General features: G+C 43.8%; 1 protein-coding gene across 2 annotated transcripts in view; it reads left to right on the plus strand.

Moving 5' to 3' along the window:
* CLSTN2 (calsyntenin 2) overlaps positions 1-16,681 on the plus strand; it is a 563,982-nt gene that overhangs the window by 212,263 nt on the left and 335,038 nt on the right. For both annotated transcript variants that reach the window (XM_044754268.2, XM_014852007.3), the window contains exon 2: positions 4,509-4,631. In XM_044754268.2, coding sequence (XP_044610203.1) covers positions 4,509-4,631 — 123 coding nt within the window. The remainder of the gene's footprint in view (positions 1-4,508; positions 4,632-16,681) is intronic.

Raw genomic sequence — 16,681 nt, forward strand, 5'->3', positions numbered from 1 at the left:
AGCTAGCTTTACAATAAATCTTAAAATCAGGTAGTATAAGTCCTCCAACTTTTCTCTTCTTTTTCCAAACTCTTTTGGCTATATCAGGTCTTTTTCATTTTCATATATACTTTAGAATTAGTTTATCCATTACAAAATTCTGCTATTATTTTGATTTTGATTTGATTGATTCTATAGATCAATTAAGGGAAAATTTACATCTTAACTATATTGAGCCTACCAAATCATGAGTGCTGTCTGTCTCTCCGTTAAGACCTCTTCTTCAAATTCTCTCAGCAATGTCTTAGTTTTTGGTCTACAGATCTTGTATATATTTTATGAAAGTTATTTCTAAGTGTTTCATGTTTTTTGATGCTATCATATTAGTATTTTTAAATTAAATTTCCAATTGTGTATTAGTACATAAAAATATAAAAGTACATAAAAATATAATTGATATTTATATATCAACTTTCTATACTGTGACCTTCCTAAACTCACTTATTAGTTCTAGTAGAATTTTAGTAGCTTCCATAGATTTGCTTCATTGATGATCATGTTCCCTGTGAATAAAGACAATTTTACTTTTTAACTTCCCATCTAATTTTTTTCTTGCCTTATTGCACAGGTAATAACCTCCGTACAATGTGAATAGTACAATACCAGTAAGAGTGGACATCCTTGTATTCTTCCTGCTCTTGAGGGGAAAGCATTCACTCTTTAACCATTAAGTGTCATGTTGGCTATAACTTTCTATAAAAATTTTTGATCATACTGAGGAAGTTCTCTTCTAGTCCGCATTTGCTGATAGTTTTAATTATGAATGGATGTTGAATTTTGTCAAATGCTTATTTCAGGAACTTCCCTCCCCCCATTTCATCCCCAAGGCTTAAACCTATTTTTGCACATTTTGTGTACTCCATAAATATTTGTTTATTGAGCCGGGCTAAATACCTGTGAGTGTGCAAGGCCACAGTTCAGCCACTCAGAAGCATAAGAGGAGCTGGGGGAACTTCAGAGTATCTGAATGCCTAATCATGTCGTGGGTATACTAGACTGGCCTAAATGATCTCACGCAATTTTCACAACATTCCTATGAAGTAGGTATCTCTATTTTACAAATAAGGAATGAGTAATAGATGGAATGATTGAAAATCTATAATATAGTTGGGGTTGGGAAAGAATTCCTGCATTTCATAACTCAATAGAAATAAAAAGACAATCATTGAGTTCAGAAAACAAAAAATATACAAAGGAGTCTAGTTTCAAATATGATGCAAGTTAAAATGGAGTGTAATTCTGCCATTTGATGGAGCGAAAGAATCAAGAGTCAAGTTGGTCTGGATACAAGGCTTGTTGTCCTTGGAATGACTATTGGACCACTAAGAAGAAAAATAACTCTTGTACAATAATTGGCTCAGCCATGAACCATATCCTCATAGTCAAAATAATATAAATTTAAGTTATTAGTTTAACTCTGAGGATTTGATCTACAGACAAAGCAAAGAAGATTTAATTTTGGTTACACATCAAAATGCAAATGTTTATCAACCTTGACAAAGCAAAAGTCGAGATAGATCTGAACGAAGTCAGAAAGTGGGAGAGAAATGAGGAAATTTTAGGGATGTTAACATTCTTATTTTCCAAAAAGGGAACATTTAAACCCTCTGAGCATGTTTCTCACCTGCAAAATGAGATATAAAGTCTTATCTAATGGGTTGTTGTGAGGATTAATGAATATGTCAAATGCTAATACGTGATAGGTTGTCAACTAACTGTGGCAATGCTAGAGGACAGGAAAGGGGGCAGGCCTGCGGGTAGAAGGGAATAAACCCATCCCCGCTAATGAGGGAAAACCTCGACTTTCAGGTCTATAAATCACTTCTCCTGCCAATACTGTCACTGCCCAGAGAGCAAGGTGATGAGTCTAAGTAATGAAAGGTCAGGGGCTGTGTGTCCAGCCTAGGACATCTGAATGACATGACAACCCTGTGAGTGGTGTCATCTTCCCCATTTTACAGTTGAGGGAGTTAAAACTCTGAGTGGCCAATGACTTTCATAGGACTAGCCCTGAAATGGCTAAGCCAGGCCTGAGACCCAGAAACTGTGACTTAGATTCCATTGTCTGCCATGGAGCCAAGTGGCCCAATGAGTTTGAAACACGAGGTGAGCTCCAGGTGTATCCTCTGTACACATTTCTAATGAATGGGCCCCTAGGTTCAATTAAAGAGAAAAAACAGCATTAATTGTTTCTCCCAACAGCTGCGAATTATTTACACTGCATTTGTGTTGATGGCTAATGAAAGAGCAAAGGAGCGTGTGGACAGCCCAAGGTGGCTGTTATTCTTCCGGGGTCCATAATGAAGCCAACACGTGAGCACGGATGAGCCTGCCGCCCCCTCCAGAGCTGCAGTAGGCAGGGCTGCTCTCTGCCCTGCACATGACTCAACCAGCAGAGATGGGTCTCAGGGCCCAAGACCTGAGACTAGCAAGGCTATGTCCTTGCCCCACTAAACCACCTCTTGGTCAGTTCACGGTTGCTGTAGAATGGGTGAGAAGGAGCAGAGTGGTGGCCCGGGTTGAGGCTACTACCAATTCTGGAGCAACTCCTAACTGACCTTCTGAAGCATGATGGGGTGCAAAGGGGACAGGAGCCACCACAACAGAGTTGTTCGCAGTTCTATAAGCTCTTGCTTTGCCATGGCTCTTGAAAAATATGTAATATAATATGTTTAGATACATTATAATGTGTTATCTATTATAGTGTATATTACATATATATTATCATGTGAATGCGTACATGCATGTGTGTGTGCTTTTTACATGCCACGAAGTATGAGAGAGTTTTTGGCTTCCCCAGTTGTTAGTTAGTAGCCCTGTGGCCGTCTTGGGAAAATCGCACCTTGTGAAAGTAGTGTCTGCATCATTTTTCTGAGGATCGCCCTACCTCTCAGGTTGCTGTGGGCAGCATTACGTACATGGCGACACCTTTTAAACTGTGAAGGAGGTGTGAGGACTGGCATCAGGACCCCTTGATGAGTCCAGGGCTCCCTCTAACCTGTGATTTTGTTTCTAAAGCACCTACTCTGCACCCAGACTTCTGGAGTGTATGTGGGCAAACAAAAGGCAAACCAAGGAGATCAGACTAATATTTTAGAAAGATTATTCTTGCTGCCAGTGTGGAGGAGGAATTGGAGTGGGACAGGACTTCTTATTGGAAGACCAGTCAGGCGGCCACTGCAGCCATCCAGATAGGAAACGGCTGGGCCGGAGCCGAATCAAGGAGATGGAACTGGCAGAAGTGGGATATTCACCAGAGAAAATTCTCACATAGGAATATTGCATCAATCCTAGCACAGTCTTATTTAAATTCCTCACCCTTCATTAGTACCTGTGGACTATAAGAATCCAGAATTCGTTTGTTAGGACTGCCTTAACAAAGTACCACAAACTGTGTGGCTTAGCATGACAGAAATTTATTGTCTCACAGTTCTAGAGGCCAGAAGTCCAAAATCGAGTTGTTGGCAGGCTCATGCTTGCTCTGAGAGTGTAAGGGAGGGACCTGTCCCAGGCGTCTCTCTTAGCTTTCCGTAGTTCCTTGGCTTCTGGCAGCACAACTCCAGCCTTCAGATGGCATTCTCCCTCTGTGCACATGTCTCTGTGTCCAAATTTCCCCTTTTGATAAGGCCACCGGTCATTTTGCATTAGGGCCCTCCCCAATGACGGCGTTTTAGCTTGATTACCTCCGTGAAGACCACATTCCAAGGTACTGAAGATTAGGTCTCCAGCCTATCATTTTTTCAGAAGACAATTCAACCAGTAACACATATTTGATATGTATTCTAAGTGCATTAATTTTTCATTAGATAATATATCATTCAGCTGGTCGAATTATTGAAGAGCAACTTAAATTGCTAGATCATTTAGACCATTGAGATAGACACAGTCTTAAATGATCAGAAAATATTCAAGTATCTGTTGCATCTTTACACATATGTTGGTACTTGAATATTTATGCATATAAAATGCAGTAACAGCTCTAATGATGAATTGGATTAGGTCAAGGTCAGAAATCCCAGCACACAGCCATAATCTGCTAGTTTGTTGATCGATAATGGACTTTAATTCTGAAACATCTATTAATAGATAGTAGCATTTGAGAATTAAAGCTTTTAATCAATTTTTAACAAAATCTATCTACACCAGGCATCCAGAAGTAGAAATAATGGGATTTTGGTTAGGCGAAAGATCCATGGTCTTAAAGCCAAAAACTGTATGTGAATCTCTGTGCTGCCCTTAATCTCTGTGTGCCTCTTGTGAATTGTTGAACCTCTCCCTGAACCTCACTTCTCTGAAGCTTCCTTGGGTATAAAATGAGACTAACACGCTCTGTGTCCTTCATGTGGTTGTTAGATGAGAGCCTATGATTGGGCAAATGTACAATATTAATAATATTATTATGGGTTAGTTATTCAACTGGTCATCTTAAAAGTCAATCTTTTTGTTTTATTTTTTCCATTGTTTTCTAGTCAACAAGCACAAGCCATGGATCGAGACTTCGTATCATGGAGTCATAACTGAGAACAATGACACAGTCATTTTGGACCCACCACTTGTAGCCCTGGATAAAGATGCACCAGTTCCTTTTGCAGGTGAGATGATGGCTTGGCATGGCTGGGCTTGGCTCACTTTCGACACATGTTGGGAAACCTCCACGAAGTCCAGGTTCAGGATCTATAGCTATTGTCGCCACCCTGTGCCTCTCATAGATCAGCTTGTGATTTAAAGCTGTATGCCTCTGCTGATTTCTGGTGTGGATTTTGTATCTCCTTATGGTTTTTTTCCTTGGTTTTGCCTCCAATGCAAGACCCTTATTTCTTCTTCTGAGAGATGGTATATTGCTGATGTGGCCCCTGGAGTTGGAAAAGTTGGGCTAGGAAGGGCCATAGGGGAATCTTCCCTCTAGAAAGATGATAAAGTGTGTGACCTGCTGTCCCCACTACCCACATAGCATGGACAGGTGGAGAATTGTAGCTTGGTAGATAGGTAAGAGAAAAGGGAAGAAAAAGGACCAGGAAATATTTGCTAAGGGCAGGATGGGGCCATGCCTTTGAGCTTCAAAGTGGGTGTGGCTTTTGGAGGAAGAATCTGGAGGCAGTGACATTTTGCCCCCTGCAGCTTGTGGCTGGAGAATCTTCTCACTGTCATCAAGACTACTGCTGCTTCCTCCTCTAACCTCCTGCAAGGCCAAGGCCCAGGAGGGGTGTGTTGTGAAGAATCTGGCTGTGTCTCATGTTTCCATCGATTTTGGCAAAGTTAAGGGGATGGGTGATGGCAAGGGGAGGAGGGATTGAACAAAGAATTTCTGAAGATGCCTGCATCATGAGTAATATTGTTAACATTTTATAACTGTCGGGAGAAAGACAGGAAATTTAATGAAGGTTTTCAAGATTTCTAGAAGATTGCTTTATGATAGATGGGTGCCAGGCTGAGGTTTTCCCCATGATGAAGTCTATTTTTTCTGACAGTTTGTCTGCTGCATTATGAGCTACTTGGGCAGAAAAAATTGGCTCTTTCACACTTCTAAGAGATAAGCTCTGTGAAGGCCCTTTTTTCATTACAGAATATTATAAAGTAAGGAGCAAGGGGGTGGGTTAAATGGGGAAACTCAGCGTTATGTGAAGATAAACCCATAAGCGTTCTTGCAGAGCATGGGGGAGATACTTCTGACTTTCAGAAGAAGGTTTTATCTTTATTTTATGTAGAATGATAACTTCCAAGGGCACCTACCTGTGACTTCCATAGCGTTTAGATTTGGGACATTTCCATGTATCTTCCAGCCATCCTCAGAGGTCTCAGCTCAACCAAATTCCACTTGGAAGTGTAAATCACAAAAGATGAACTATCTTCCCCAAAGCTTCTTTGCCAGCCTGGGAATATTCCAACTCATCCCCTTCTTGGACATAACTGAACAGTATTGAGCTTAATCAACAATTCTTCACAACCCCCTAGAAATGCAATTTTAAAACAAACACTAGCAAAAATGTTCGGATCATGGAAATATTTGGTTTGGCATGCATTGTGTGCTTAAAAAAATAGAGACAACATTTAGAAATTGGGAGATGTAGCATAAAAATGCAGGATTCTGGTTTATCTTGATGAGTCATATCGGAAATACACAGCTGAGTCGTGGCTCCCCTCTTCAGACTGAGCGTGTGCTCCTGGCTTCCCTGTGCCTCTTTGCTCACAGCCCCTGTGGAGGTCCTTCACCTCCCATTCACCTCTCCATTCAAGTGTGCGGCTCCTCTTTAAAGCATAACAGAGAAAACCAATGACGTTACATGGGAAGTAAATGGATGCCATTGGGTCGCTTCAGTGTAGTGAGGCTAACACTTTAAAAGCTGAGGGATGTGTCTGATTATTCCTTATGTCTGCCCTCAGTGTAGACCTGTTCTCATCCAGTAGTGACCTGGGAAGCTGACGTTGTTGAGTAAGCTGTTCTCATCCAGTAGTGACCTGGGAAACTGACGTTGTTGAATAAGCTGATCTACAGTAAAGTTATAAGCTCTCTAATGTGCAGAGCAAAAGGGAGGGAAAAAATGCTTAAAGCAAATCTGATATTTGAAAGTTTGGATTTACAAAAGATTACTTACCTTCCTTGGTTGTAGGGCTAGAAGGACAATTAATAATTTCACCTGACGATTCATCAAAGGATTTCCTTAAATCATAAATCCATCAGATGCCATTAAACTTGATTTTGTATTCTGACCATTGGATGTGCCCACAGGTTTTCAGGCAGATCTTGAATCTAAGGGTTGCTTCTAAGCCAAGCCCTGAGCAGTTATTTCCATCTGAAGATAATTTCTATACTTGCAGCTGCATAAAAAAAAAGTCTAGCTTAATGCATCAAAATACAATCTTCCAAACTCCTAAGAGTAAAAAATAAAGGTGCTTTTTAGAATGGCCAAAGCTGTTTTTCTCAGTGTTATTTATGATCGGCTCTAAGACACGACACGGGCACTAGCCATCCATCCCAACTGCAGGCATTTATTTTAAAACATTTATCTTAAAAGGAAAATACTGAAGATTTATTTTGGATCCCTATCATTCTCATAAAATCGAAAACTTCCTATCTGCCAGCTCCATCACTTCTAAAAGTCAACTGCAGCTCTTCGTCCCCTTATCAACGGCTGTCGTACTGGGTGTCAGTTTCCCACTCCTTCCCAGAGGTCTTTATTTCCAATTTAGCCTATGAGCTGAGCTTTAAGCTTATTCGGACGCGGTTCCATCCATATCATTTTTGCTCTGTCTTGTTTCTCTTGTGATTTCCTCTTTAAAAAAAGTTTTTTAAAGAAAAATTTCCTATGTAAAATATCATTTAAATGAAAATCATGATTGCATTTTTCATATAAATGCAAAGTTCAGGGATGTAAAATAGCTTTTATTGTATATCTCCTAATTAGAGTGTTTATTATGGAAAATGTGAAAAAAATAGCAAAGTACAAAAAAGTATGAAAAATGTTTTCTTACCCCAGAGAGCCTCTGTTAACATTTTAGCATACTTCCTTCCGGTCATTTTTCTACTTTTTTCCTCAAAAGTTGTGATAACACCTCATATTCAATACTATAACTTACAATAGTCTTACTGTCTTCATCTGTAAAATAATATAAGCTTCTCCATACAATAACGTATTGATTAAACTTAAAGAATGTCTATGATGCATGTTGCAATGATTCAACATATAGTGGAAGTTTAATAAATTTGAGTTTCCTTTTCCAGATCCTTCTCTCTGCCCATTTCTTAGAGGAGATAACTAATGCACAGAGAGTTCAAGCAACTTTCCCGGTATCCCAGAGCAGACCGGTGCTTCTCACCACTCGCTCTGAGTTCCTTTTTCCTATGATATAGTCTTTTGATCCCTGCCCCACATGATCAGTAGAGGCACCGACTCTCCGTCACTGAAACCCCCCTCAGACCCCAGTCAAGTCCGTTAGACCCGACTCTATTCTCAACCTAGTGTCTGAGCCCAGTGGACGTGACCTTCTTAGAGAATCAGAGACAGAAAAATCCTTGAGTAGTAATGCAAATCCTGTCCACTGCATGGCAAAAAATGATAATGAAAGCAAACTGGGCACATTGTGAACTTATTAATTTCTACATGAGCCCCACTGAGGCCTGTTAGGAAACTGTGGAGACTTTTAAATTTGAAGGGAATTAGATTGCCTTTCAGAGATAATAGAACTGCTCATTTATCTACATTGGGCCAGTCTGCACTTGTCTTTCGTAAGGCCAGGGCAGCAGAAAATGATCAGGCATAATTGGCTGGCTTCTCAGGCTGGGTGACTCTCTGAAGGCTGCCCAGAAGGTTCCTGGGACGTGGTTTGGCTGGTTCGATTATGTGCTTGCAGCAGAAGGTGCTCTTGCCTCCATGGTTAACTCCGTTTGCCCTCCTTGTTCTGCACAGCATCTGCCCATCCATCTGCCTCCTTGTCTTTGGACCTGCCCGGGGTGCTTGTCCGTGCTCCAGGCCCCACAGGTGCCTGAGGCAGGACCCTTGCCGAAGGCTTGTGTATCCATGCTGTCTTATGGTGAGAAGGGAATGCAGATTGTGCACAGTCAAGGCTTTGAGCAAACCCACGTGGTTTTACATTTAGGCTCTGCCCTTGGCTAGCTGCATGCACTCACATGAGTTACTGAACTCCTCCCAGGGGCAGATTCCTCATATTTAAAATGAGGGTAAAGCAGTACCTACTCCTGGGTCACTATGTGGATTAAATCAGACACTAACACAAAATGCCTAAAGCACTCTCTGGCAGCCAGTAGATGTCCAGGATACCCCAGTTCTGATAATCTGAGCTGTGGTAACAATGAGAGTAATCAGAGTAATTGTAATCTTATTATTATCAATAAACCACAAGTGTTTTATTCATTTTAGGTTGATTACAATGATGTGATTATAATCTGTGATAATGATGCTAAGGAAAGGAGAAAAGTAAGTTTGAAGTTTGTTCTAGAGACTTGATGGACTATCAATCTGTGCTGCCTAGATTGTGTGGTTATGTGGCAGTATGGGGACAATCGGTTAAATAATGTAGGGGAAAGTCCTTTGGGAAGAGTAGTGCAGAACTCTGTAAACGTTAGTTGGGAATTAATTTCCTTACATTCTACCTATAATTTATCTCTGTGCAGTAATCTATTGCAAGGTATACTTTTAGATTACTGCAAAGCATGCGCCCTTTTATTATAAACACACCCCCCACCTGCACATGTGTGTGCCAGCCGCTGCACACACAGTTACATTCAAGCCTCACACCAACCCTATAGAACAGGTAGGTCAGCGACTGTGATTCTGTCTTACAAATGAGGACCTTGAGACTTAGAGAAATGAAATAACTAATCAAGATTACTTGCTAAGGATGGATCAGCCTTTCATGCAGCTCCAGACCCTCAGATGCCAAGTCCTGCCTTCTTTCCCCTCTGCCAATTGTCCAGCAGAAGTAGAAGATTTACATGGTCCCTGCTCACAGCGTTCAAGAATCCTGAATCCCCTGTGCAGTGAGTCATTCCCTTCTAAGTTCTTTTTCAATCTTTCTGATTACGTTAGGGAGAACGGCATAGTTTGGGACGCCCCAGGATGTCTTCAACCCCTCTCAAACACTTGCTAATCTCTCTTTTCGACAAAGAAGGAGCAAGTTTGTCTCATAACATTCCATAGGCAACAGCATCGAGCTAGAATTTTAATAACATTCTGTTGTATTTTGTTTAGGTTACTTTCTATTTTAGGCTGGCTTTTCAGTTGTTTTCCTTTTAAGTAAATTCATTTATTATTATAAATTCATCTGAGTTTTTTGTAAACCCAAATATAAAGAAAAATGTCAGTAAATAAGTAGTTAGGTAGTTTATGGCAGTGGAAAAACCATGAGACGGGTCTAAGTACCACGTGGGACACCGTGCAATAACCACACCTGGGCCTCACTCCGCCACCCAGCAGCCTCAGGACCAACCTCCCCGGACCCAGCCATCCTCAGTCTGTCCTGCCCCTGGCTCTCTGAGCTGTGGTCCTGGCAGCAGGGGACCACCACTGTCAGCCTCACAGTGGACGTGCCTCTGTGTTCCAAGTTGGTTTGTGTGGGGTCTTTCCTGAGGGCCAGAGGCAGGGTGCTCCTGGTGTCCCAGCCTGCTCTATGAGTGTTCACTTAGCCTGAGCCAGAGGTCGATTCATAGCAGTCTCTGCAGTGAATTGGGTTCAGACCTCTCTGGAATCCATAATCTGGGCTACTGCCTTGGATCTCACAGACTTGGAATCAAGAATAAACAGGAAGCAGAAGGATGTGGACCAGCGTCTATCCTTTCGAGTACATGTGAAAATTACTAAAAAGAATAAAGAATAAAACAAAAATAACCCATGTTCCTGAGACCCTACTAGGCTTTTTTCTATTCATATAAGGATAAACAGTTCTTATTAATTGAGATCACAGTATATACAGCTCAGAGTCTTTGTGTTTTCACTTTCACAGACATTTCCCAAGCTGACTAAAATATATTCAAAAATGTTTCTTAAGAGTATACATAATTATACATCATGTAGCCATATCATAGTTTATTTAACCATTTCACTATTTTTGTATATTCAGGTTGTTTACAATATTTTTCCATTTTGAAAAACTAACACCGCCATGGGCAAGTTTGTTTGAAATACCTTTCTTAAACAAACACAGGAGTCATGATTTTGTGCTTATGGTTTAGTTCATAGATGGTGAGAAAAAAGCAGATATGTTCTATTTTCAGTGACAGATTGCGGTTGTGTGGTTAAATGTTTTTGCTGATACGATCTGTGATTGCCCAATTTTTGAGCAGATGGTGGGGTTCAGATTAGATGAAGTAAGAACTGGACCCAGCTCCACACCTGCGTGCAGCCTGTGGCGGAGCCCTTGGTCCCATGTCCGCAGGCCTCAGCCTCCATCCCCGAGAGAAATTCTCCTGCTCACCATAGTAACTGCGATCTAAGGGTTTCCAATTGCAGGCAAGATGTGATTTGAGAACTCATCAGGGCCATACAGAAGTTGCTTTAAAGCTGAATAAAATGGAGGGATGAGGGCACAGCCACCAGTAAATAGGCCAGAAGACCTGGTCAAGTTGATGCTTGTGGTCTCTAGGGAGGGTGACAATGAAAGGGTCCATTTATAGTACCTAGGAACAGCAAAGCTCATTGGACCCCATGGTCCTGACTCTGTTGGTGCTGGAGGGGCCTGACTGGGAGAAAGAAAGACAGATGTATCCATCACTCTGGAATTAAAATATTGGTTTGGCTCTGTTCCTTGGTTCTCTTTGTTCTGCCAGCTTGGCAGCTGCCAGCCTTGAGAGTGACTGATAGGAGATTGGGGCATATTTGGGGACCTTTCTTGGGTATCCCTTCATAGACACTACATTCACTCCAGTTTTTCCCTTTCATACTTTGTACTTTAGGGCCAGTCAAGGAGGAAGAAGAGAGTGAGGGTTCCAGGTAAATACTGACAGCAGGAGAGAGGCTCCATGGAGGTAGGAGGCTATCCACCTATGACCTTAAACTCAATGAGAAGACTCTGGCAAGGTCCTGCTCCAATTCAAACTAATGTTTCAAGGAAACCTAGTGTGTGTTTGTGGGTCATTCTCCATCAGTCACGCTGAAGAGTAAGGGACATTCAGGGAGACACACGAGGCTGTTTGCCTGGGACTGAGGATTTCCTGGGACGTGGGACTTTCAGTGTTAAAACCGAGAAGGTCCTGGTCACCCCAATAGGATGTGGAGTTCCAGGTTAGAAAGCTGGAGTGTTGAAAATAGGAGAAAGCTTGAGGGAAGCCCTTGAATGTAGGAATTTCAGGTCTTCTGGGATTCTGAATTAATGGCAGTATTATACTAGAACAAGATGAAAAGTGAAATTATTAGTAATAGCAGGACCAGCCTTTAGAGTAACTGTGCGAATTAGAAACAAGTGCCCTTTCCTACAGATGGACACTGCCCTCCCCCCCAGGCATATGACTAGCAAGTGGAGAAAGAGATGGATTTCAGCCCCTGCTTGTCACCTTGGCTGTCCATCCTTGTACAGAAAACAAGCTGCGCACACACCACTGAAAATTGGCTAACACTTATTAATCGCTGACTATGTACCAAGCACTGAACAAGGTCTTCTACACACACTCTCTCATAGAATTTTTGCAAGAGCCCTCTGAAATAAGCATTGTCATGATCCCTATTTTACAGAAGGAGAGACTGAGGCTAAACCCAGATATGTAATTTACTCAGAACACAGTATTCATGGTGAAGTTGTAGGTCCAACCAGATGTCTCAGTTAGGTGTTGCTGTGCACCAACTACCCCAAAACTTAGGAGCGTCAAAAAGCAGCCATTAATTCTTTCTTGTGACTCCACGTGTTGATCGGGCAGGTCTGCTCATCTGAGCCCATCTCAGCTGCACTCAGCTGGGCTCGTTCAGGTGTCTGTGGGCAGCAGCTGGGTAGGCTGTAGGCTGGCTGGTCTGGAGTAGCCTTACCTGGGATGACACTGGTCTCCCCCATGTATTCTGCCAGCAGGCTAGCAGAGGCATCAGACACGTGAGCATGTCTCTGTGGTGACTGCAGAGAAGCATAACGTGCACAGAAATGTGCAAGCATTTTTGCAAGCAGCTACTTGGGACAAGTCTGTTGCTGTCCCACTGGCTAAACAAATCACATGGCCAAGCCCAGAGTCAGAGTAGGAGTAGACTACCAAGGGCACGGAGGGGTGGCAAGTTAGGGTCATCAGTGTGGTCAGTCTGTCACAGCGTGCCATTAGCCCACAGTTATTCACATCCCTTCTTCATGCAAAATATACTCACCCTATCCTGGGACTCCTAAAAGTTGTATCCAGTCATGGCATCTGGCTTGCAGCCCAAGACTTTGTCCTCCTCATCAGGTCTGGATGCACTCCTCTAGGTCCAGAGACCTGTGAGCTAGAAGGAAAGTTATCTTTCCCCACGCACCCTGCAGGGGAGGGCAAAGCTCAACAGGCTCCCACTCACAGAAGGGAAGAACGGAAGTACGCGGCACTCACTGGGCTGGCCCGGAGGAATCCTGACGTTCTGCTGGAAAAGTGTTGCCAGGCCTCCCCATTTTGAGGGTGATTCTGTTCACTAGGAGTGTCTCCCCAGTCCGCTGTTGTCTGCACTTCCCTGTTAACTGCTGTGCTCTTCCACCATCATTTGGTTCTGCTCCATCCCATGGCCAGTGGACTCAGCAGGAGTGGGCACAGTGCTGCTGAGGTCAGGGTCCTGGCTTCAGTCCCTGGGGACACTCAGCTTCATTTGTCACCACGTCAGCCTCCCTGACTCTGTCCAGCCTCAGCAAAAGACCATGGGTCAAACCTAGAACTCCAAAGTCAGGGCTCCACATACAGTAAATCAGGTCAGGCCCATGAATGGGCTAGTTACAGCCTGTGACTTGCTACCTCGATAGAAAAGACCTCTAGGCCAGTCGGCTTCCTGTTTGAGTGCTGAGGGGCCATGTTGGAGGCTGAGGTTGCAGATGAAGCTTCCATGACACGTGCAAATCACAGTTATGAGCAATGGTCAGCACACTGAGGGGTGGAGCCGGTCCCAGATGGAACTGTGGCCTCAGTTCCCGAGCGGTCCTGACGTCCGGTGATCTTGGATTTCCATAAAATTACCCTCATTGCTGCACTGGTATATCTGCTCTCTCCTGAGATGACTGAGTGTGTCGCTGTCTTTGGCAATGAAAGAGGCCAGATGAAAACCACCCGTTAATATGGTTTTCTGCATTGAGGGCATGGGGCATTGTTTGAACTATGAGAGAAAAAACAGCCCAAGAAAGTTCATATAAGGGAGCAGCGTAGAGAAGAATGAACTGGGAATTTGAACACATTGAGGAAATCCTCTTAAAAAGCTGTAACTGGTGATCATCACAGTGACATCAATGATGATTGAAAACAAGCTCCAGTTCTCAGTAATTGGACCATTTAATAACCAAGCTCAGACAAGTTAATACCAATTCACATCCCTTCTCCAGAAACCATGTCCGCAGCTTATGACAGTGGCCATATTGAATAGACCTGGAATCAGACCCCATCACCACTATTAATTATGCACATGGATTTGTAAGGTCAATGGTTTTACTTTACTAGGAATTTGGGGCCTGTGAATGCAAGTCCTAAATGTCTTAGACTCGCTTGAGATTCCAAATCAGAGACCAGGATTACAAGTGGCATTTATGGCACATTCTCCCTGGCACAGTGTCCGGCGTGAGATCGCTGCATACCTTGGCGTGAGTTCAGAGCTTGATTTTATTATCTTGTAGCTGCCTGTAATCACAGATGGGGCATCAAAGGCCAGCTGTCCCCCATGAACCTTGACAGTCTATATAAACTAATTACTTTTTTATGAGCCATCCTTTCAGAGGTTTGGAGAGAGGGCCTATTAAGCTAAGTTCAATATGATCTACAAACTTTAAAAATTATTATTTATTTAAGTTCCAGCCGAGTGCCCTGGTAAATGACATCCTTGCAGTGTTGGCTTGGGTGGCCGTGGCCTTACAATACATTGTATTTTTCTTAGTGGAAAAGTAAATCCAAGTGTGGCAGGAGTTCTTTCTGCACATTAATGATACTAAGAGCAAAATTTCAAGGGCAAATTAGAAAAAAAGCAATTTGGAAAGTGAGGGCACATTAGCAAAAGCCCCTCTCCTAGTCCCACCGGGCTGTGGATTGCAAGGATCAACACTTGACGCCCTTTATCCCTAAGTCCGCTGCACAAAGAGCACCCCTAGGCCCTTTCCCTTTCTTGTGTCTCTCTCAGAGTCCCTCAAGGGGTGAGATGCCAGCTCTAGATTCACTGCACCCACCCCTCTGCCATCGCCCCACCTCGGCTGCTCCTGGGGCCATCGCTCCGGTGCTGTTCCCTCTCACCTGTCATGCCGCTCCACTTCACAGCCATGTTCCACACCAGCCTCACATGTGGCGGGCTGGCCATGCCATTTGGGGTGTCTTCTATCTCAACGTCTGCCACTTGGCACTCCATCACTGCCTGCCTCTGGATGCTTGTTATTCTGATGCTGCCCTCAGTGGTCCGCCATGATGCTAACAGGCCCCTGGGTCGGCCCACGTGGTAGGGCACTGATCCGCACTGACCTCCCTTCATCACCTTTCTCCCAGCCCTGGAGGAAGTGGCCTTTCTCCTCCTCTGGCCCACTCTTGCTCTGGGGTTCCCACAGAAATGTTGTTTGGGCTTCTAGTGCTACAGTTCTTTCTGTTTTACCACAAAGCCCTCATTTTCCAGAGATGGATGAGTACTCCCAAGCTTCAAGTGAGCAGGGTGGGTTCACATACAGGCCCAGGCTATGCTCTGGTACGTAATCTTCCACTCAACTCTTTGCCGCTGATTCTGCCCTCTGCCATCAGATTTCTTTCTCATTTGTAGTGTTTTTCTTTCCTCTTTCACAAGCTCAGGTGTTCCTGCCTGCTACTTGGTTTCCCCTGGGCCTCGCCACTCACCCCTCCTCTCATGCCCACATCCAGTCCGTCAGACATGACTCTAAATGTCTGAACTTAATTTACAAGGAGGGTCCTGAGCCAAATGTAACCCTGTGTGTGCAGCCAGAAAGCAGGGACGTGGCGAGAAGGGCCATGCAATTCCACATGCCCCATACCAGGGTCACACCTCAACCCCACCAGGACTCCTACACTGACATCATGTGAAACGGACTCTGCGCCTGACGGGCATCCTTGTGGCTCCCAACTCCTGTAGCTCTCTCTTTGGCCACGGCAATTGTCACACTGGCACAGAGGCTGTGACTGTCTGCTCATGAGTCGGCCTTCTCACTGGTCTTGAGCAGCTTGTCTGAATCCATTTTGTGTCCCTGGCACCTAGCACTGTGTTCAACTGAAGCCTGTGGAATGAATGAATGAGATTGATGTTGGAGCACGTGCTTAGCTAACAAAGCACCTTCTTTTCCTGTTTTTGATGTGTTTGCTCCTGGGCTCAGCCCGGGTTCTGCTGCACTATTGATGCAATCTGTTTACCTGCCTGCTCCTCAGACCAGAGTGGGCTTGTTTATCCTTACGTCCTGGCACACAATGCAGCTTAGAGGATCTCAGTAAATAGTTGCTGGTTTGAGTTGAAAGCACTGAGTGGCTTACGGCCTGCTGCTAAGCAGCATGGGGGCAGGGCTGGGGACACTGGCATTCAGAGAAGTCCCATCAGGCTGCCTACATTGCACCCTGCAGGGCCTGGAACTGACTCTGGTGCACTTGGGAGCACAGCCTCCCCCGCTGGTGTGTTTCCCAGATCTCCACTCACACACTCGATTGGAGCCAGTGTGGGAAGAGGCCCGGCTCAGGGCATCTGGAGAGGAGGAGACTGTGGGGATCCAGAGAGATTCCCTGTGGCAGTGCAGGGCTACCTTACCCCAGGGAAGAGCAGCTGCTACTAAGTGCTGGCTAATTCCTTTTTTTTTAAGTTGATGTTTAAAAATTAAGTTCTTTGTTTTGCAGTAAATGTAGTTTTACATGCAGTTTTACCTACAGACAGATCCTGTGTGCTCTTAACCCAGTTTCCCCAGTAATAACATCATGGAATGCTATAATACAATATCGCAACCAGGATATTGACATCGATAGTCAAGATACAGAACATTTCCATCACCACAAGTGTCATCCTTTTATAGCCACACCTAC

This window comes from Equus asinus, chromosome 21 (genome assembly GCF_041296235.1).
Source record: "Equus asinus isolate D_3611 breed Donkey chromosome 21, EquAss-T2T_v2, whole genome shotgun sequence".
In the NCBI taxonomy this organism is placed as follows: Eukaryota; Metazoa; Chordata; class Mammalia; order Perissodactyla; family Equidae; genus Equus; species Equus asinus.